Source organism: Vanacampus margaritifer, chromosome 7 (genome assembly GCF_051991255.1).
Source record: "Vanacampus margaritifer isolate UIUO_Vmar chromosome 7, RoL_Vmar_1.0, whole genome shotgun sequence".
NCBI classification, from domain to species: Eukaryota; Metazoa; Chordata; class Actinopteri; order Syngnathiformes; family Syngnathidae; genus Vanacampus; species Vanacampus margaritifer.
This window is the reverse complement of record NC_135438.1, coordinates 1,313,814-1,337,239: the sequence shown is the minus strand read 5'-3', so window position 1 is coordinate 1,337,239 and position 23,426 is coordinate 1,313,814. Positions and strand designations below refer to the sequence as shown.

Sequence of the window (23,426 nt, the reverse complement as noted above, 5' to 3'; positions counted from 1 at the left end):
GTTTTCATTGTTTGTACTGGGAAGTGTCTTAATAATAAAAAAAAAAACGAAGTACATAATGTACATTTAAATATTCAATATCCTCCCTCATTTGTCCCCAACCACAAAAAACAGCACCTTTTCAAAAACTGCTGTAAAAAAAACTATAAAATTGACATCAATAGTCATTTCCAGGACTATTTGCTTTTTTTTGTATTATTAGATTTCGAGATCACTCACTTTCAATGGGGGGGGGGGGGGTAGCACTCTCTGGTGGGCAAACCTAAAAACTATCCATTCACTATCTACATACTACAAATTAAAAAATATTTATTTATTTTATTATGCCTTATATGGCTTAATGATTGGCAATACTATTGATTTTATTGCATCCATATTATTTTTGCAATTAAAAAAAAAAAAGAAAATGTGTGACATGTTGCTGCATGCTTCAAATGAGTGTAGCACCCTCTGGTGGACACGCAAAAACGACTGTGAAAAAATTCTAAAGGTTTATTTCTGTTAACGCCTCAGATGGCTTCATGATAGGCCACAACATTGACGTCACATCAGTAAAGACAGTAAAAATTGCATCACGTTGCTGCATGCTTTAAATGTGTATTTAAATCCCTGCGGTGGACACAGAAAAACTAAGTAGTCCAAAAATTATTACTGTATTATTTTTATTGTTGCTTTTTTAGCAGCATCACATCACTTTGAACGGGCAAGAGTAGCACCATCTGACGGACAAATATCTACGTTGAGCAGTCAAAATGAAAATCTTAAACCCTGAGATTGGAAGCAGCACTTTTGTATTGATTTTTTTAAAAAAAAACTCTTTCAATAACATAACACACAAATATTGCTGCATGCTTTGAATGTAGGGGTGCTTGTAGAGGACATAAAATGTCAACTAGAACTATCTCAAAATGATGCCCTCAGATGGCTCAATGATGAGAAGAAACATTTTCAAAGTTGTTTTAGCAATTACAGAAAACTAAATAAATACTGCATGCTTTTGAATGTAATTTGACATTTTGTGATGTCTTGGTTGACTGTTATTTTGCTTCCGGCCTCCAGCCAAGAATCTCCTGATGTTTTCCCCCCAGTGCGATGCCGCTGGGAATGGAAGAGGGTTTTTGTTTTTTTTCTAGTTGAACAAATGTTTGAACGGAATTTAACTTCAGCGAGGAATCCTCATGAGGATTACGTAACGTCAGCTCGTCTTACTGCGCAGACTATCATCCGGCTGTATTTGGAGCAAGACAATACATCAATCCAAGCCTGATTTGGGTCACTTCACAGACACGCACGGTCTCCTTCGTTCACATTTGTGCTTTATTTCTATAGAGGACGGAAGAAAAATGTGAGGGGAAAAATATTTGTATTCAGGCAGGTTTGAGTTTGAAATAGAAACTTGAAGAAAAAAGGTGATGAACAGGAAATGTGTTTGTAATCCTAACCTTTGACCTGTGATTACCAACCACTGCACTTTGTATCCTAGTGTTATATTTTCAAAATCTGTACGGAGGGGTGATAGACCAGATGTGGCGCTCAAGCCATTACATAAAAAAAAAAAAAAAACAACTCAATTTCGGAGCCTGAAGCACCATCATGTCAAAGCCATAAGGTAAGAAGAGCTGCAGCGTTGCCCCAGATCAGGGTTAGCAGCATTAGCTTGTGATGACGTTTAGCCAATGTGGAGGCTGTTCAGCCGTGGCACGCGCGACACCCTTGCACTCATCGACAAATGTAATTCCGTGACCTCGTGATGAAATGTAATTGTGTGTATATATATTGAATACTGTGTATTGAATCTCTCTAATTCACAGTTTAGCATAACGATGTTAGCTCTTAATAATTAGCATAGCAATAGCCACAGAACGGTAGAATAGAACAGGAAATGGGAATTTGTTTTGCTACGTAGCAGTAGTGACATTGACAACTGCATATGTGTGTGTGCGTTGTTATTATCAATTTGACGGCTATTTTACAAACGTACTTGCCGTATCCAATGGAGAGTTGTTCTTCCACCTTTCACTTCCTGTCGGGCCAGCTAGGAGCGCGCCGTCATTGAAGAGTATTCATCGTGATAGGTGGGTCGTACTCAAATTTGATTTCCACCTTCAGAATTACGAGTAAGGCAGGTACTGAAGGGGATTTTGCATTCAGCGCAGCCTGCTCATTCATCATTCATGACGTCTTAAGCACATCTGCAGCACATCTAGCGACACACTTGAGTGAACACAACAAGCCGTTCGGAGCCCATTTTCAGCCATACATTATACATCACTTGTCAAAGGAGGTGTTTTAATTTTAGGCAATTTGAGGGTGATGGAGTTTTTATCCTTTTTTGTACCTTCTTCAAGGGGAAGGCCAGACCAACAGTATTTTGTGCCCTCACTTGGCTATAAGGTATTCTGAATAATTTTGTGTTTAGTGGATTCTGAATTCATTAGATGAATCCACGTTTTTATCCATCACAAACATTAAAACATCGTAAATCATGCTGTTTCTACTAAGTACTGTCTCAAGTGTTCTCCGATTTCGATACTGTAAATGTATAGGATGGTATGCCGAGAAACGTTTCTTGGGAGGGGCAATATGGCGGCCGCACGACCTCAAAAGGATTGGCCTATCGACTGTCCAGTCATGTATGTGTCTATATATATATATATATTCGGGTCAGTGGGTATATGCCACGGAGCCACGGAGGAGACGAGACTTCCGGCTTCCTGGTTTTCACACATCAGCTTTGTTTGTTGTGGGCCGCGTCCCAGTACTTGCGCTTCCGCCTTTGTGGCCCTCAGTTGCGCGTTCCGTGGACGAGTGCGAGTGTGCAGTGTGTCTACCTCAGTTGTTTGAAGCATTTCAGAGAGTTGAGACGCCCTTCGCGCTCCCGCCCCTCGACCGGAGCGCGTGGTTGGGGGGCGCAGGGGTGGGGGTGCGATTGTTGGAACGCGTCCAGCAGTGGCCGGAAACCCGGAAGTCGGAAGTCCTTGGCATCTACCCCATAGGCTATAATTTGCAATACTTAGTCTGAAACTTGGTGATATCGACTTCTCTGAAAGTTATAACTAGTTTTCTCACTATTGTTCGACAATATGAAAGCTAAGCTTTCTCAAGGTTGATCTAATTTTTGCTCATTTTCACAACCACAACGTTGAGTTAAAGTTTTTGTTATCCCTGAATTGGAATGCACAACTGAGGTATGGCCTTTAATAGGAGGTGACAAATTTAATCGAGAGTGTAAACTTAACAAAACTTAACCTACAGTCCTTAACTCATCTTTGTGACCCTTTCTTTCTTTTGTGCCCATTTTTAGTGAAAAAAAATGTAAATAGCATGTGTATCTTGGGTTTGTTTGTTTTGTGAAGAAAAAGACGAATTGTGTTGGTTTGGCACTTCCCCGAATGCATTTCAGTGGTTGTCAATTATACACTGATTTTTGCCTTTCAGCCCAGTCCCTACTGGCTTGGTGGATATGAACTTTCATTTGTTCTTTGATTGTGCATTGTTGGATTGGGCAAAAATATTCCTCACAAATTGGACTCTAGAAAATATTTTGTAAGTATGTAACAATCTGAGCTGTGATGGCGTTAACTCTCCCACACGGGCAGTTTTTCAAATCCGGTGCTCTGCTGGTCAATTTACTTTGGTTGGATTTGTGTTTTATTAAACGTAGAGTGATTTTTGTTTCATATTGCTGGTTGTCTGTAATGTTCATTTACTGGCTAACAATAACATAACTTTAGAATATGTCGTACTGTAACTAACCAGTGATTTTTGTTGTTCCTTAATTTGGATCAGCGTTCCTATCTTGGAGTTGAATTGAGGGCATCCTGATCAGCACTCCAGCTGAGTCCGGCACTTGGCTAACAAACAGCCCCCCCACCCCCACCCCCACCCTTTTGAGAAGAAGTTCCACGCAGATCATACAAATGAGACAGCAGGAGACTTATTTATGACCACAAGGTGGGAGTGTTGCACCACAAAAAAAAAACACCACAATGGAAAACGCGTCAGGCCACAGAGCAGGAAGGATGCTGATCAATTCCCAGCATCACTCTCTCCTCTCTCTTTTCTCTCTCTCTCTCTCTTTTCTCTCTCTCACACAGGCAATCAATCAATACGTGGACAGGAAGCAGAGCGAGGTGGCGGACTGCAGTGGACGGGAAGGAGGACAAGGACAAAAGGGAGGGAAAGGAAAAAGAGGACACAGGTTTTTTTGGGGGGGGGGGGAGTGTGATTTTTTTTTTTTTTTTGACGTCATCTCAGGTTGGAGGAGGAGGGATGCGAGAGAAAGAGAGGGAAGACAAAAGAGAGAAAGAGCTCCTGACAGCATCTTGGAAGCAACCTCACATGGCCATGACAGGATTAAACAACATTGAGGAGACTTGACGTTGGGAAGCAACAGAGCAGACGTTTGCGATCTTTTTTTTTTTTTTTTTTCCTTTTTCTTTTTCTTTTAAGCATGTCAAGAGTTTGATTAAGGAGCCGCTGCGTGCGTGTTTGAAGATGAGCGTGCCCATGCTGAAGATCGGCGCCGTGCTGAGCACCATGGCCATGGTCACCAACTGGATGTCCCAAACGCTGCCCTCGCTGGTGGGACTGAATGGAACCGCCGTCGGCGTCTCCCTGGATGGCACGCAAGAACGCATCGTCAGCGTATGTGTTACACACACACACACACACACACACACACACACACACACACACACACACACACCGAGCTTTTGTTATGTGCTGTCAGCTGAACTTGTCACACCAAACACTAAAAGACCTCAATCAAAGGTATTCTATTCAAACAAATCAATTTATTATGTTTCATGTCGACTGTACAGCACTTTATATTCAGCTGCTGTTGTTTTTAAAGTGCTTTTATAAATAAAGTTATGGCTGCTCAATTGTGAAGAAAATATATATAATATAGAAATAATTGAAATCACGATTGCGACGATCATTTGTTTTTTGGCACAAAGATAGAAAATGTTTAAATGTAGAACTTATTGAGACAAAAAAATAGTTTGAAAAATTATAATTATGCAAGTTCCTTTTGGATGAAACAAAATTCATTAAATTAGTTATTTTTAAATAAATAAAAAAAACCTGGTGCAAATGTATGCATTTAAACAACGTAAACGACACAAAATCAGTATATCTTTTTATGATTATGCTGATTTAGTAATTGTAAGTTTAATTGAAATGGTTATTGAATTTGGATTAATCGCACAGCCCTAAGTTGCGTTGAGTTGAGTATAAGATTTAGAAGCATTTACACTCAGGGCTGACTTCGCTTCTGTTTCCATCTTATTCCAACGGTGTGCAGCATAACAGCTAAATGCAGCTCCACCATGTTTCCTTTTGAACTCGTTTCCACTATTTGAGCCACATCTGCAGATCTCAGAGCCCGACTGAGTTCATATTCAGTCAGCATTCTCTAAAATGTACTCAAGACTTAAAGCATTCAGTGATTTATAGACCAATAGCAGAATTTTGAAATCAATCCGACAGCTGATTGGGAGCCAGCGTAAAACCTGGAGGGAATTTTACAACAGAGAGAAAAATTGGGGGGGAAAAAAGCAACATTTTTGGAGGGGCATATTTAAATGTCATTATTTTTGACTTATGTTATGATGTGTAAAATGTATTTATTTTGTGAGATTTTTCACTTTACCAACTCTGCTGTATGGATGCTCCAAACGAAGTTGTTCCTTTGTGAATATTCTGAATCGGAATCAGAAAAAAAAAAAAAAAAAAACATTTAAAAGCGCTAATATTGGCTAATTAAATCAACCGGCCCACCATGTAGCTCCGCCCCTAACGACTTGCCATTTCCTTTTCAACGTACGTGCAACATTTGGAGACGCGCACTTTTGTTTGTGCTACCAGGGGTGATATTTTCTCTGTGGGAAGACTGGCTGGCCCGTGGGACATCTGGCCATTTGTTACCGTAGCAACAACAAACCTTGGCAAACCCTGGAGTTGATGTCAACGCACAAGCAGACGCAGATGTTGGATTCTGCGTGAGGCTCCTTGGAGATGTTGTTGTCATTTCGACAACAACGGGTTGTGTTGCATTCTATCGCGATTACTAACAAAGCCGACAATCGCTGCTCCTCATCGTCATGTCATGATTGACATCTTATCTGGCCAATGGCAGTGGAGAATTCCTGTTCCCAAGTGAAAGATCATTTAAATATGAAAACATACTGCGTTGTGATGCATTTGGGGGCGTGTGTTTATTTGAAAGTGTCCAACTCCAAAAATGGGACTTCTTCAAAGGAAAGACATTTCTACGAAAGCGCCAGTTGGAAAGGAGTGCGATGGCGGCGTTCCCGCTAATTCTGCCGCTCGGAGACGCGCGGGGGAGAGCATCAGTTAGCTGCCTTGAGATTCTCCATTTTGGATGCCCGAGTGCACAATTATGCGAAAAAGCTCGACAGCGGACGGATATATGAAGCAATAAAAGGAAAGATGGGGGATTGATGTTGACATTTTCGCTGTGTGTGTACATGGACGTGTGTGTGTGTGTGTGTGTGTGTGCAGGGTTTGTATCCGGGATCAGAGGAGGCGTGGCAGGTGTACAGCACTGCGTCGGACCCGGACGGCCGCTGCGTGTGCGCCGTGGTCGCGCCCGTCCGCAACCTCTGCAAGCGAGACCACCGCAGTCGACAGCTCAACCTGCTGACTCTACAGGTGTGTGTGTCTGTGTGTGTGTGTGTTACATAGTGGGGCCAACATTGTGGGAGTTCACACAGTTGTGGGGCCCACCCGTCCATGTGGGGCCATTTTGCTTGTCCCCACAAGTTTAGACCTCTTTTTTGAGGGTCAAGGCTTGCTTTTAGAGTTTAGAGTTTAGGTAGCAATCATTTTTGATGGTTGGAGTTAGGGGGCGGGGCTAGGAAATGCATTATGTCAATGAGATGGCCCCGCAAAGATAGTAAAACAAACCTGTGTGTGCGTAAGACACACACAAACACCCTCACACAAACAAACTAACAAAGTCTCTCTCTTTCTCTTGCTGCCCCCCCCCCCCCACCAAAACACACACAGATTCATACACTCACAACAACCAAACGTACGCACAGAAAAATACACACAAAACGTACAATAATACAAATAAACACATCTATATTGACACACAAACGCATGAAAAACGCACACAAACAAAATTTAGTGTGGGCACAAATAAACACATTAAAACACAAAGATTTACACACACACACACACAAATGCACAAAAAAACAGCACAAAAAATGAACATGAATACAAATAAACATGTGTAGACTGACACACAAATGCACAAAAGACACACAAATACAAATGGATAATTACTAAAAAAAAAACAGCGCTGTAACACACAAACCAAGATGAGCGCACACACACGCAGACTAAAACACACAAAGATCTACACACACAACAAACACATGAAACAAACACACACAATACAATTACTCATAAACAAGCATAAAAATGGCGCACGCATACACACACACACACACACACACACAAGCGATTCGTAATTGAATGAAAAGAAAGAAGTAAAAGAGTGTTTTCTATTTTGCTGGTGTTTGTGACGGCAGCGTCGGAGAGTGCGCGCGTTCCTGTGAGAAACGCGCGCTCAATAATTGATGGCAGCTGTCTTTACGAGCGCACATTACGAGAAAAGTCGCTCATCAGCACTCGCATCGGGACGTCGACAACTGGACCGCAGTCAACAAACACAATCTCCGGCAAACTCATCGACTTTTTCCAAACCCAACAGGCGCATTTTGGCCAATATGACAAATGGTTTACTTGTTTCCAAAAACGTGTACGTTTGCATCGAAGACAATTTGCCGTCTTTGTCAAAGCCAACGTACGTGTTTTAGGAAGTCTTGGTTGAATTTCCGTGTTTGCGATCGGAGTTTGTCCGAAACACACACGTTGGCTTCATTGGAGACTCAAAATCATCTTTGATGTTTGCGAAAACATGTGCGTTAAGTTTGTCAAAGGCGCAAAATGGTTTTTGATGTTGACAAAAACTTGCAAAATTGTCTTTGATGTTTAGGAAAACGCACTTTAAGCTTTCAAAGGCTCAAAATTGTCATTCATGTTTTACATGAAGTTTGTCAAAGGCTCAAAATTGTCTTTGATGTTGACAAAAACGTACATTACGTTTGCCAAAGGTGCAAAATTGTCTTCAATATTTACGAAAACATGTACGCTCAATTTGTCAAAGGCTCAAAATGGTCTTTGATATTTTACATTAAGAAATTCTTTGATGTTGGCAAAAATGCACATTAAGTTTGTCAAAGGCTCAAAATTGTCTTTGATGTTGACAAAAACGCACATTACGTTTGCCAAAGGTGCAAAATTGTCTTCAATATTTACGAAAACATGTACGCTCAATTTGTCAAAGGCTCAAGATGGTCTTTGATATTTTACATTAAGAAATTCTTTGATGTTGGCAAAAATGCACATTAAGTTTGTCAAAGGCTCAAAATTGTCTTTGATGTTGACAAAAACGTACATTACGTTTGTCAAAGGTGCAAAATTGTCCAATATTTACGAAAACATGTACGCTAAATTTTGCAAAGGCTCAAAATGGTCTTTGATATTTTACATTAAGAAATTCTTTGATGTTGGCAAAAATGCACATTAAGTTTGTCAATGGCGCAAAATTGTCTTTGATGTTTACCAAACGTATGCACGGTGTTAGTGCATTTGTCTTTGAAGTTTACAAAAACACTTTGCAATTGTAAGCATCATAGACAAGAGCGCCCAACAGACTTTTTCTTTACTCCGTGTTCACATTTGGTTGAAAAAATCAGGGCAGTTTCCAGTCCGTGACTCTTAAACTCCAAACTCTAAATATCAAAGACATTTTTGTGGTTCAGGTGCAGAATGTGAGTCAGTCGGTGGAGGGGGTCCACCTGCGGACCGCCAGGGACCTGCGACACTTTCGCGAGTCCGAGCCGCTGCTGCGGGGCGTGGACGGACGTCTGCACTCGTTGGCCAGCAGCCCCCGGACGCTTACAAACAAGGGGCTACAGGTACGCACGCACACACACACACACACACACACATTGATTTCAGGCGGGGGGAGGAGGAGGAGGAGGACATAAAGCAGCAGCGTGCGGATGCTGTCGCTGTGCTGACACCTGCATCGCTGCACTAAGTAGAAGATTGAGAGCTCTGCATGGCAGGAAGGAAAAAAACAAGAAGAATCCGATGGGGAGGGATGCAAAATTGTATTATTGATGTTGGCTTACGAAACCAAAGCAGAAGAGGCACTTTTATAGTCGGCTCTGCCTCTTTTTTTTTTTCCTTCTTCTTCTTTTTTTGCAATGCAAAAAAAAAAAATTGCAGCTGTCAAACGATTACATTTTTTAATCCGATTAATCACATCTGCGAATTTTGATTAATCACGATTAATCGCTTCATTCTAAAGGATTTTTATCAACATTTTTTTTGCCCGCCAAATTTGAAGGTGCAAATTCTTTCGACATTTAACTCTTTCACTGCCATAAATTCATTAAAAAAAAAAAGATAAAAAATTAAGGGTGACAGGCAATTAAAATTTTGAATCGCATGACTTCACTAATTAACTCACAATTTAAGCACACATTTTGACTTTTGTTCTAAATGTACAATCAAAAAAATCTAGGTTTTCATACTCTTGTTAACAAGTGTGGAAAAAAAGTTTAACTAAAATAAATAGTTCAAATGATTTTTTGACGCTTATAGCCGTCAATGGCAGTGAATTAATTTTTTTTTATAAAAAATTAGGGGCATCAGGCGATTAAATTTTTTAATTGTAATTAATCGCATGACTTGACTAGTTAACTCATGATTAATCACAAATTTTACATCTGCTCTAAATGTACAATTAAAAAAATCTAGTTTCATACTCTTGTTAACAAGTGTGGGAAAAAAAGTACTAACACGAATAGAAATAGTTCAAATGAATTTGTGACGTTTATAGCCGTCAATGGCAGTGAATGAGTTAATATTATGAGGACGTCTTCAACATTTTGGGATCCAATGCACATGTTCTCCCTCCTCTTTTTCTAATTGATTAATTACTCGCATCATTTAAAATGGAGAAAAAAAAAATGGACCCCAGGAGTTTGAAATGAACAAATATTCTGAACGCAAACATTTATTCATTATGTTTATTGCTCAAACACAACCTGCGCTACCTTTAACGTAACCATCTGTTGTCAAGCTAAAGGATCATTTTTGGTGATTAATTAATGAGTTCACGCTTTAACTTTGGCAGCACAAAAAAATATATTTTCTCATTTGTCTTCGATGTTTTATGAGCCGGGCTTGTTGAAAAAAATCTAAATTGTCTACAATGTTTACGTATGGTTCATTATGTTACGTTCTATTCTAAATTGTTTATCATGTTTTTAAAAAAAATGCATACATTAGGCTAGTCAAAGCTGCAATTTGCCCTAAAATGTGCCTTTTTGTTTGACCATTTTTAATGAGTAGGTTAACACCGTAGCTCTTTATAGCGGATAGCGGATGTTCATTCTGCTTTCGTTCGTGTTAGCTTGACTTGAGCGGCGCACTAAATCCGTTTCACAGCTAACTTTTCCGGATGGTTCCCTGCTCGCACGTGTGAGCTCCTCTGGGTGAGCCAAGCGCTTCATTTTTTTAGGACACAAGGCGTCATCTCCGGGTTTTATTCTCTCTCCCCCCCACCCCCTTGTCGCCTCTAAGTGCCAAAAAAGCAGTGAGACGGCGACAAAAGCGCTCCCCCTGCTCAAAGTCAACATTAATAATACTATTTCACATTTATCCTCATCTGATGCTTCTTGTGTGTGTGTGTGTGGGGGGGCGGTTCCTCCCATGCAGAGCTTCAATCTTCTATTTAGTGCAGCCAGAGTTGTTTCCAGCTGCCGAGCTTGATCACTTCACAAACCGATTGTTTTTTTTAAAAAAATTGTTATAATTATGTAAACATTTTGTGATTTTCAAAGGGTGGTACTATGATTTTGGGGGGGTAAATAAATACATTTTTAAAAATCCTTAAAAAAATGTCAAAAATAAAACTTAAACATTTGTTTTGTTTATTTAAATGTCTTGAAAAATATGTGGGTGTTTTTCCCAAAAATGAAAGAATTATATATATATATATATATATTCTGCAAAAAATATGGCCATTTGAGATGGCATTTTTCTTAGAAGAAAAACTTTCCTGTAAGATTGTCCTGTTTTTTCCCTCCAATTCCGACCCCCCCCTTTTTTTTTTCTTTTTTTTTTATACGCACGTTTTTCCTCAAATTGAGCTCCTGGGAAGAAAAAAAAGATGTGTTTTTCATAAAGCTAACTGTACTTCTGCCTTATTTTGATGAACACTGAGCCCAAGACGATACCGCATTTTAATGTAGGTCAGGGTGCTGGTACTTGGAGATTAAAACTCTTTGACTGCCAAAAACGTTAAATAACGTTTAGTAAAATCCTATGGAGGAGTGCCAAAGACGTTAAAAGACGTTTTTTTCAAAACAGAGGTGTTCCTAACCATTTTCTATTGTTGATTACTGAAAAACGGAATAAGGTAGAAACAAACATTTTTTTCTGATGAAAGATGAGAGTCCAATCCTTCATTTGGTAGTATGTGTGTTTCCATAGTCCAAACACATCATTTTCTGTGGACCTTGAAAGATCAGTCAAAAGATCAGTCAAAATGCTTAAATCGGCTGGCACCCACGGCATCCCTTTTCTGAAAACGTCTGGCAGTCAAAGAGTTAAAGCTGCAATTTTGAACTTTTGAGCCTCCTGACTAACAGATTATGAACCGTTTTATAACAACAGCTAAAAGGTCAAGATAAGGCCAATGTTCTCGAGATAACAGATGCAAACTGTCGACGCTTTGTGGGCAGCAGAGTGAGAGACAAAGAAAAAGATACGCATCCTGCAAGGCAGATTGCATATTTCAATGCATCACTTGTAGGAATTGCAAAATTGCTTCTTCTGTGAGCTCGTCAACTGAACAACTGGATCAACTTCACATCAAAGACTTTGCGTCGTTTTCAACAGCACTACAAATTGTTTGTGTTTACAAAAACACCTAAGTTATTATTTGTTGAAGACTCCGACATGTTGTGATTGTGTGAAAATGCAAACATTAGATTTGTCCAAGGCTCTAAATTGTCTTGCACGCCAGCTTCTCTCGTGACCAACTTCAATTTGATGTTACAAAAAGGCAGCCCTTATTAACGTGAATCGACTTTGACGCGGCAGGTTAGGTCCGATGAAGGAAATCGTTCCCGCATGATGCGAGGAAACAACTATCAGTTGACATCCTAATCGAGAAACAACTTGTTGGCTGAGATGGGGGGGGGGGAAATCGATATTGGTTGTGCTCTGACACCTCGTCGAATTCCACCCTCAGCATCTGAATGGATTCAACGAGCGCGTGTGGAAAGAAAAAAAAACAACAAAAAACATGACTTGATTTTACTTGCTAATGCCGCCCCTCCTCTTCCTCATCTTCATCTGACGGCGCCTCCGGCCAACCTTTTCTAATTCCTTCCTTTCATCCGGAACCCCTGCAGAGAGGAAACCCTCCTCCGTGTTCCACGCCCCAACTCCACACTCTTCCCACAGCGTTGCTAAAAATAGCATGTGGTTATTGATTATTTAAGTTATGGAATATGAATGCAACGTGCAGCAGCTCCGTTTCCCAGTGCAATGATGAGCCCTTTTGTTCGATGTCTTGAATCGTCAATTGAGCGAACGTGTTTGTGTGAACATCGAAGGACAATTTAACATCTATGACCAACCTAAAACTAGTGATTTAACGATATCCAAACATCACGATACGATATTATCACGATATTGTGAGGTTGGCCGTATAAAAAAAATCTCACCATATTGTAAAAAAAAATAAAATAAAAAAAGCTCATACTAAAAAAAAAAGAAAGAAAAAGAAGCACAAGCTACAATCTCTAATAACACTTAGCTCTTTGACTGCCAGACGTTTTCAGAAAAGGGATGCCGTGGGTACCAGCCGATTTAAGCATTTTGACTGATCTTTTGAGTGATCTTTCAAGGTCCACAGAAAATTATGTGTTTGGACTATGGAAACACACATACTACCAAATGAAAGATTGGACTCTCATCTTTCATCAGAAAAAAATGTTTGTTTCTACCTTATTCCGTTTTTGAGTCATCAACAATAGAAAATGGTTAGTTTCACCTCTGTTTTGAAACAAACGTTTTTTAACGTCTTTGGCACTCCTCCATAGGATTTTACTAAACGTTATTTAACGTTTTTGGCAGTCAAAGAGTTAATATGGAAGCACTTACTTGCTATTGCACGCCCACATCGAGTCCCTCCACATATTGACTCGCCTCACGAGCATATTACGTTCCCCTTCATCGGACGTGGATTTTAAAGGTAGAAGGGCCAAAACATGCCTTGTGAAAAAGTAGCCACCAGAGGGTGCTAGAACTGCACAAATGGAAAACAACCTGATGTGCCGCTTTTAATATCGGGACACGACGACGCCTATATTTTGGCAGTTTTAATATCGTCATATCACGATGTTGCCGTTATCATGACATTCCTACATAATACCAAGCGAACGTACATGTTTTTGTTATTTGGCGTTGTCGACCAATTGAACCTTCGTGTCTTCACGTAAACATCAAAATGATTTAGCATCTACAAGCCTAACGTTCGAGTTTAGACTAACCAAACGTCCAAGTCATTAGATATTCTTTGACAAACCTAAGTTTCGTATCTTCAGTGAACCTAAAATGCATTTTTGACAAACCTAGCATCAAGGCTTTCGAAACTCTAAGATCATTTAGCATCTTCAACAGAGGTGACAAATCCAGGTCCAGAAAGTAAAAACCCTGCCACAGTTTGGCTTTAGCCCGTGGGAGCTAGCTAGCTAGCTAGCACCTGAAGCTAAAGCCAAACTGTGGCAGGGCTTTTAGCCACAGTTTGGCTTTAGCCCGTGGGAGCTAGCTAGCTAGCTAGCACCTGAAGCTAAAGCCAAACTGTGGCAGGGTTTTTAGCCACAGTTTGGCTTTAGCCCGTGGGAGCTAGCTAGCTAGCTAGCACCTGAAGCTAAAGCCAAACTGTGGCAGGGTTTTTACTTTCTGGACCTGGGTTTGCCACCTCTGACCTTCAATGAACCTAACGTGGGTTTTGGAGTGCATCAAAGGCAACTGAGCATTAAAAAAAATAAATAATAATAATAATAACATGCTTGATTTTGTAAGCGTCCAAGACCATTTCAAATCTTCAACAAAAGCTAAAAGTGGTAAACACCATCTGGTAACATCGCTTCATAGGATGGAGTAAATAAGCGTCACCATTGAAGAATGTAAGCAAAAGAAAGGCCTGGATAACAAGTCCACAGAGATCTCCAAACATCTCCAACCCAATCCAGTTGGCCTGGATTCAGCCCCATTTAGAAAATCTGCACAGCCAACTCATGAAAAATAAAGCAGTCTTGTTGCGCAACTCATGGGCTGAGTGGCACCACCGCGGGAATCCTCAGGGATTATCCCGTGCCCAGCAGATGGGACTTTTGGGGCGCTTTCTATTTAGCGAGCGCCGCTTCTCGCTTGGCGGCTCCTTCGCACCTCCCGGCAGAAACAAGACGGAGGATTTAAAGTGACGGAAAGTCAAATGAAATCAATAGACAACATGGAATGTAATATATCTTTTCATGTGAAAAAGAATTGCAATTTTCCGAGGATGAATTTGTTGAAACATGAGCTTGTGTTTTTTCTCTCCATAAAATACTTCATATCATACAAGAAGTTTGGATTTTTTAACTCTTTGACTGCCAAAAACGTTAAATAACGTTTAGTAAAATCCTAGGGAGGAGTGCCAAAGACGTTAAAAGACGTTTGTTTCAAAACAGAGGTGAAACTAACCATTTTCTATTGTTGATTACTGAAAAACGGAATAAGGTAGAAACAAACTTTTTTTTCTGATGAAAGATGAGTCCAATCTTTCATTTGGTAGTTTGTGTGTTTCCATAGTCCAAACACATAATTTTCTGTGGACCTTGAAAGATCAGTCAAAATGCTTAAATCGGCTGGCACCCACGGCATCCCTTTTCTGAAAACGTCTGGCAGTCAAAGAGTTTTAATGAGGGGGGCCATCATAGTGGATAATGCAGAAGGTCTAAGCGTCTGCTCGTTGTGGCGGTTCAGGAGCTGAAGGGTCAGGTGACTCAGCTTCAGCCCCTCCTGTCGGCGGCCGACCAGTACCGCGCCGACGTCCAGACGCTGAGCGGCCTGCGAGGCCAACTGTTCAACCTGTCGGCGGTCCTGACGGCCATCCAGGAGGAGGTGGGGGCGTACGACTACGAGGAGCTGCAGAGGCGAGTCCTGCTGCTGGAGACCCGACTGCACAGCTGCATGAACAAACTCGGTCAGACAACAACTTCACTTGCCCTGGTTACTCATTAGTCATCATTTGCGATTGGATTTTTGGGGAGCTCTTGTCAGGTGTTTACTAAAAAAATAATAATAATAAATAACTATACTAGTGGGTTTTTTTGTGCTTTTAGAAATAAGGTGCCTAATGTGACATGAAATGTTGCCAAATAGGAAAGTAGTACATTAGAGCAGCTGGGTGTCAGAACTTAATACTTTTTATTTTATTTTTATTTTTGGGGGGGGGGTGTCATGATTTTTGCTACTCACGGACCCTATTTGTGGGACTTTTACTGACGTGGACATTTTTTCCACATAAGTCATCATTTTTCCCATGAAGTTAATTATACAGTAATTTTATGAGAACAAAGTTGGATTTTTTTTAAATATATATATATATATATATATATATATATATATAGAGATTTCACTAAAAAGGTATAATATTAAGACATAATTAATAATTAATATTATAATTGGATTTTTTGGGGCCATTAAAATTTATTTTTTACATATATATGTGGGAGGTTCAAAGAAAGTCTTTTTCATGGAAAAAAATCAGATACAATATTAAGATAATTACAAAATTTTCTTTCCAAGAACAATATTATAATTTTACCAAAAACAAATAATTTTTTAGTATTGTCGTGTAATTTCAAAATAAAAGGTCACTTTTTTTTTTTATCTTTCAAGAAAAAAAGTCATATTTTTCCAGAATGACGTCTTTTTTTTTTTTTCAAGACTAAAGCCATTAGATTTAGAAGATGAAAAATCTGATTTTCGGCATATATTTATATATTTACAAGTATTTTTGTTTTTTTTGTTTCAAAAATAAAAACTTGTACAATACTTGTGATAAAGTCCAAATATTACGAGACCAGACCACAAAAACGAATCCTGTGAGAAAAAATTCACATTCTACTTGAATATAATCTTCACATATTCGGGTTGTGATTTTTGAAGGAAACAAATCATTATTCTTATAAGTAAAAAGCATGTTTTGGAGAATAAGTTTTGTAATTTAATGAGATCAAAACTTTTAGTGCTTTCATCGTATGTCATTTGGTATTTTGTGCCTTTTAGTATTTTGCATCTCGAAGCATGAAATGAATTACAAGGGGACTTCGGAAGATAAAACCCGAACACCCCAAAATAGAATTGCGTTGATTGATGAATTGATTAGACTTTTTCTCATGCGCCAAAATAAAAGCATGTTCTGCTTGCGTGTTGCGGGCGGGCAGGTTGCGGTCGCCTGACAGCCGTCAACGGCCCCATCACCGTGCGGGCGTCCGGGTCCCGCTTCGGCTCCTGGATGACTGACGCGATGATTCCCAGCTCTGACAGCAGGGTGAGTCTTACTCTCTGCTCGGACCTGTGTGCGCGCACGTGTGCGCGCACGTGTGTGAAGCAGGTGTTAAAAAGGTGCTCACCTGTTTTGTTTAGTATTTTTTTATGGGGGTTTTTTTGGGTTGTCTGTCTCTGCCTAGCGTTTCCCAATATGGGGTCCCAGGCACACAGATAAAAAATGTTGTCTCTCTGCCTGCGCCTCAATTAAAGGGACATTTGACTCATTGAGACATTTTCAGCAGTAAAAAGTTCACATTTTGCCTATAATTGAAAGTCATTATTTTTCATGTACAATTAATATCTTTAAAAAAAAAAAAAATTCCACTTGCTGTCGACTGAAGATGACATCACCTGTGCTGAGGAAGTAGGTAACAACCAATCATGACTCAGTTTGCTGACCAAACCCAGAAAACAGGTGAGCCATAATTGGCTAATAATGATGTTATCAAATTGGTTATGGACAAAAAATTAACTTTTCACTGCTGAAAATGGCTCAATGAGTCAAGTATCCCTTCAAATCCGGGAAAATTGCAATGCAGCACCTGCACCACAAGTTAGACCAGCTTTGAGGTAGTCTAAAATCAAACCTATCACTTTTCCACATGGTAGTTTTTGCTGTTTTGGTGTTAGGGTTACAAGCAGGTCCTTCCTGGATTTTCCCCGGACCGACAAACAGCAGAACTGAACCTGCACAGATCCACTTTCAAAACGTTATTCATCCCTGCAAGGGCAATTAGGGGAGCAGAAAGTAGCACAGCAAGTTTATAAATAAATGCGGGCCACTACATTTTGCGAGCGAACACGCGTGCACTGTATGTGAAGTGAGCCCGTGAAGGTGGTTGTCACGGCAACCGTCTGGCCCTCGCGAGGTGTGATTTATTTGGCTGCCTTGACCCTGCGCCTGTCACAGTTTCCCCTCAGAGACGCGCAGCAGCAGCAGCACAACGGCAAGGCCGCAGCAGCAGGCGCAGCGTCCGTGCCCCGTTATTCTTCCTGTCCATGTCATTTCAAGATTTTTTTTTTTTTTTTGAAAACATGTAACCTGTTATGTTTGTAGACTAAAATAACCCAAAATTTGTTTTTGATATAAACGTCACATTTTTCCCCCCCATGAAAGTGTTGCAATATTGCGTTGTTGTGCCCGAGGTGTGGTCCATGGACGGCTTCTACCGCGGCCGGCGCGTGCTGGAGTACCGCACCATGGCCGACTTCACCAAGGGCCAGAACTTCGTGCAGCACCTGCTGCCGCACGCCTGGGCCGGCACGGGTCACGTGGTCTACAACGGCTCGCTCTACTACAACAAGCACCAGAGCAACATCCTGGTAGGTCAAAAGGGCAAACCTTCGAACCCTGGCACGCGCACAGATGCTGTTGGGGGCAGGCGCTCCAGCGCCCCAAAACATTTTTAATATAAATATTGATGAGTGAAGGAAGAAATGGCCTCGAGGCGAAGGGCAATATCCTCATTGATGCCCCGAAGCACCACGAGGCAGGGCCGGACTGGCCATCTGGGTCGGCTTCTTTTGGGGCCGATGCAGTGCTTTTTAGGCCCTATTGTTTCTGTAGGTATTCTTCTTATTATTATTATTATTATTCGTTATTATTATTCTCCGCAAACGATCGCGTTTTTGAGACACTAAACGAAAACTCACCAAACTTGCACAAAAAAATTATATTTTAATGTCGCCATACATGATTCAATTCAATTCAATTCGATTCCCAAAAAAATATTCGCTCTTTGAAAGAAAAATAAAGGAATGTTGATATCTGCCCCTAATCAACACACACAGAGAGAGAAAAAGGGTCAGCGCAAAATAAATGACAGCAAACGGCTTCAAAGTAACAATTAAATAAAATAATTCAACACAATGACCTTGTGCTATATATTTTTTTGCCAGTAATTGAGCTTTTATACATTTCTTAAAAATACAAATGGACTGAGATGATTTAGTTTTATAATTCAGATTGATTCACAAACTGACACCTTGAGTTGAAATACATCTTTTGTTCTACTGCATATTTAGATTTGGTTTTTGTTCCTCTTGATTTGAACTCATTTTCCCTTTTTATTTTATTTTATTGATTTGCATGGTAATTGCTAAGATTTCATAATGGCTTTCATACATTATTTTAAGGCGTTCAAACGCCATCAATTCATAATTCAATTAAGTTGTACGACTATCGGATGATGGCTGGCAACCAGTTGAGGGTGCGTACCCCGCCCACTGCCCGAAGCCAGCTGGAATCGGCTTCGGCGCCCCCCCCGTGACCCTTCCCTGTGACCCTTGTGAGGACAAGCGGTTAAGAGGATGGATGGATGAATATTGGATGAGTCCGATGGTCTCTGTATCCACAACCAAAAATGACACAAATAGCACGCCGGGTTCAGTGCAACCCCCACTTTTCAATGCAATCGGTCAGGTATGGAGCAATCAATGAATTCGATAACAAAGCATTTTTGCTCAATGATTTTTTTTAACCTTGTGTCAAACGGCTACGGTTTGGGCAACCTTAGATTTGACGTGTTCTATATGCGCTTTCCATGTTATATGATCATCAATAATAATAGCTAGAAATTTCGTTTCATTACTCCTTCCTATTAATAACAGAAAAATGGGCCTGTAGCACCCCCTGCATAGGTTTAACGGATCCCTGTCCCGCTACGATTGTCCTTCGACGACGAAAATTGGGCGGCACCTGTAGCACATCCAGACCAACAAAAAAAGATTTGGATATCTGAACCCTAAAATAAACAGGAAGTGAGGTAGGAGTATTTGAATGTCCACTTTGTAGCCCATTTTTGCACATTTACAGGGGTCATACTTTTGCCCCCTTCTCCTACACGGTTAACCCGATTGACTTCAAACTTGGGCTTGACCATAATTAATGTCATTGTAACATTTTGGCAATTAACTAGAAAAATCATTATTTTCTTGCTATTTTAGTTTTTTTTTTGTAAGAAGAGGATTTGTTTGTGTGCGCGTGTGTTGTAGGTGCAATACCACTTCCGCTCTCGCAGCGTGCTGCTGCAACGTAGCCTTAGCGGAGCGGGCTACAACAACACCTTTCCGTACAGCTGGGGCGGATCCTCCGACATTGACCTCATGGCCGACGAGACGGGCCTGTGGGCAGTTTACACGTCCATACCCAACGCCGGAAACATTGTGGTATGACAAGAACTTATTATGAACTTGTACTTTTTGTTTTTAAAATTGTGTCTGTTAGCATGAATCAAATTTGTGACATAGCAGATTGTTGTAACTGGCTAATGTTGGCATTCAACTGAATTTGAGTGGATTATAACTGGCTAAAGTTTGCGTTTGTGTGAGATGTTAGCTGGACAATTATCGTAAGTGGCTAATGTTAGAATGAATCGGAATTCTTGTTGAACTAGTTAACATTTGCATTGATTTTTAATTGTTGTTAATTATTTGATTGTAACTGGCTAACGTTAGCCCAATTGTTATAACTGGCTCATGTTAGCAGTCGTTCATCACAGTTGCTGATGAGCCATTTGTAACTGCTTGATGTTAGTATTTGTCAGAGTTAAGGAATTGTTGTAACTGGCTAACATATACATTCATTTAAATTGGTTAATTATCGCATTAGCCCAATTGTCGTAACACGCTAATTGTAGCATTCATCACAGTTGCTAGTTAGCCATTTTAAATGATTGACAAGAGTTGTAGTAGTAGCTGGCCACTGTTGGAATTCAATGGATTTGTTAGCCAATTTTTATACTGGGCTGATATTAGTGTTCCTTAGAGTTACAAGCTAACTAGCTAACAGCATTCGACTGAGTTTTTATTCAATTTTAGTAGCCGGCTTACATTAGCGTTGATCACAGTTGTGCAGTGGCTGAGCGTAACTGGCTAACGTTAGCTTTTGTAACAGCGTTGTTTGTTTGCTGATTGCTCCTGGCTAATGCTAGCATCCATTCAAGTGCTTAATTAGCAGATTGTCGATCCATTTCTTCTGCTCTCAGGTGAGCCGCCTGTGTCCCCGCTCCCTGGACGTGCTACGTAGCTGGTCCACGGGCTTCCCGAAACGCAGTGCGGGCGAGGCCTTCATGATCTGCGGCGTCCTCTACGTCACCAACTCGCACCTGGCCGGAGCCAAAGTCCACTTCGCCTACAACACCAACACGTCCACCTACGAGTACACGGACGTGCCCTTCCACAACCTCTACTCGCACATCAGCATGATGGACTACAATCCCCGAGAGAGGGCGCTCTACACCTGGAACAACGGACACCAGGTGCTCTACAACGTCACGCTCTTTCACGTCATACGCGCCGACGGGTAGACCACGTTAGACGGGTCTGGAGAGGAGTCACGGACGCGGTCTGGTTTGGTGGTTTTGTGGTGGATTGTGTTGGGTCTGCATGGTTTTGTTCCTTCAATAAATATCAACAAACTTCATTCCTCTCTTCTCCCTCTTCTGTTTCAGACAAGCAAAAAAACAACTGAAAACAAATGTCGCCGTATGCGTGGATCCCAGGCATTGATATGAGCGTTTATCAGCGTAGTTAGTGAGGAAATTGTTGTAATAAGCTAACATTCACCTTCACCAGTGTTGCCAGGTAAGAAAATTGTCGTTGCTAGCTAACATTAGCATTTGTCTGAGTTATTAGCTGATTTTCGTAACTGGCTTTAACATTAGCATTAGTTTGCAAAATTATCGTAACTTGCTAACATTAGCCCTCATCAGTGTCGTTAGCAATTTGGGATTACTGGCTAACATTAGCATTCCTTAGAATTATTTGTTAGCCAGTCGTAACTAGCCAACATTTTAACAACCTCAAGAGTTTTTAGATAATGGCTTTTATTTGTTACCATTCATCGTCGTTTTTAATTAGCGAATTGTAATTGCCAAACATTAGCATTCAACATTTTTTGCTACCAAACTGTCATCGGTGGCTAACGTTAGCATTTGTCAGAGTTCGGTCGCCATTTGTCACCAACCAGCATTAGCCTTAGCTTGCAAATTGACACAAATGGCTAACATTAGCATACGTCAGTGCCGTTAATTAGCGGATTGTTACTTAGCATTCAACACAGTCATGGCGCGTCTTGTAACTGGATTCATGTATCATTCATTGGCGTTGTTTGCTATGCTTTTTAATACGCTAACTCACACTAACAGGCAGTGTGACCACAACACTACAATTGCCATCTTAGTTTTGTTTAATGAGTGTGTTTTTTCTCTCCACTAGCTTCTTAATTATTGATGCTGGCCAACTGGAAAATGTTGTTATTTTGGCTCAATTCGACCTTGGCGTCTGTATCACTTCCACCTTCTCATTTATTCATCTCCTCGTTTATATCCTCTGGCTTTTGGTCCCTCTGGTCAAATGGCCGGCTGCTAAATAATGCACCCCCATTACAAGAGACCACCTGAGCAGGGCGGTGAAATAATGGAGGATCAAAGGGAAGGTGTGCATTGGACAAAAACACACAAGAGAACCGTAACGAGTGGCCGAAGTTCTTGTTAATATTTAACAGGCAGGGAGGACCAGCCTTGGTGAATCTATTTATAGCCTCCAGCGCAAGCCAGCAGCCAATTAGCGTCTCACACACGCACGCGCGCGCGCGCGCACGCACTGATATATTAAGGTTCATAAAGGGTGAACGTGCGTATCAGCAAATCCAAAGTGGCGCCACGCACGTACACAAAACAGATTATGCAGTCTAAACGGGGACCCTAAAGTCTCCGCCTCACTCATTAATATGTATGAGGTAGGGCGTGTGATTGGTTAGATTTGTAATGAGATGAGATTCGAAGAAGCCGTAAAAGAACAACACAATAATAAACCAAACTAATTTTTTTTTTCACATTTAGACCCTATTTTTTTTATTTGATGGATTATTAATATTTATTATAAATATTATTATATTTGTTTGGTGTATATATATATATATATATATATATATATATATATATATATATATATATATATATATATATATATATATATTTAAATCATTATTATTTAAGTCCAATGACATCTGTCACGTGTTTGGAGCAAGTAGTATAACTTTTTTAAATTTTTTATTTTTATCTTTTTTTTTACTTCAGTTAACTTATTTTTTTCCAGTTGCAAGACATGGGGATATTTAGTCACCAATACAAGTTTGACTTTATTGTATTTTGATTTAGATTTTTGTAGTGGTTAAATTGTTTTCCACAAATATAGAATGACTTCAGAGGGTGAGCCGTTTTACTGTATTTTAGTTTTATTTATGTAATATTTTGACAAATCTAATATCATCGTTAATAGTTTGTCTTTATTTTAGTTTAATTGAGGTTTTTGCAGTGGTCAACTTTTTTTCTTTTTTCACATTTGTAAAATAGTTAAGAATGACATCAGGGGGAAAGCAGTTTTATTTTATTGTATTTATTTATTTATGTTTGCTGTCGTTAACAGTACTTTTTCCTACTTTTGACTTGTATTTTGTGTTTTGTTTTTTTTTTGCAACTTCTCATCATACTTTTGTGACAACTAATCATTTTAAAAAATAATTGTAAACAAAATCAACTGAATAGATTTTCTGATGGCCAAAGTTTGACCTAGAAAAAGATGAATTCTGCCTCTGTTATTTCCAAAGAGGACAACCAGAAAAAAAAGCAGTTTGAGTTTGATTTGAATGGATGACTTCCCCTTTTGTGTTAAAAACAAAAAAACAAACAAACAAA

The 23,426-nt window shown here is 40.1% G+C and overlaps 1 protein-coding gene and 1 long non-coding RNA gene across 3 annotated transcripts; both read left to right on the top strand.

Moving 5' to 3' along the window:
- Positions 1-2,704: 2,704 nt before the first annotated feature.
- LOC144054819 (uncharacterized) lies at positions 2,705-4,182 on the top strand. The gene is made up of 3 exons (XR_013294717.1): positions 2,705-3,188; positions 3,790-3,954; positions 4,098-4,182. It is a non-coding gene; the product is annotated as an uncharacterized LOC144054819 (long non-coding RNA).
- Positions 4,183-4,211: 29 nt separating this feature from the next.
- Positions 4,212-22,553, top strand: LOC144054815 (noelin-2-like). 2 transcript variants are annotated; one of them, XM_077570141.1, is made up of 9 exons: positions 4,212-4,647; positions 6,529-6,678; positions 8,862-9,017; positions 15,157-15,376; positions 16,623-16,729; positions 17,875-18,051; positions 19,723-19,896; positions 20,715-20,987; positions 21,180-22,553. In XM_077570141.1, exons 1-9 carry the CDS (start codon positions 4,498-4,500, stop codon positions 21,240-21,242), a joined length of 1,470 nt encoding a protein of 489 aa, XP_077426267.1. In that variant the 5' UTR covers positions 4,212-4,497; the 3' UTR covers positions 21,243-22,553. The 2 variants fall into 2 exon arrangements, with proteins under 2 accessions (XP_077426267.1, XP_077426268.1); XM_077570142.1 differs by lacking the exon at positions 21,180-22,553 and having other exon boundaries at positions 4,213-4,647; positions 20,715-21,151.
- The last annotated feature ends 873 nt before the right edge of the window (positions 22,554-23,426 follow it).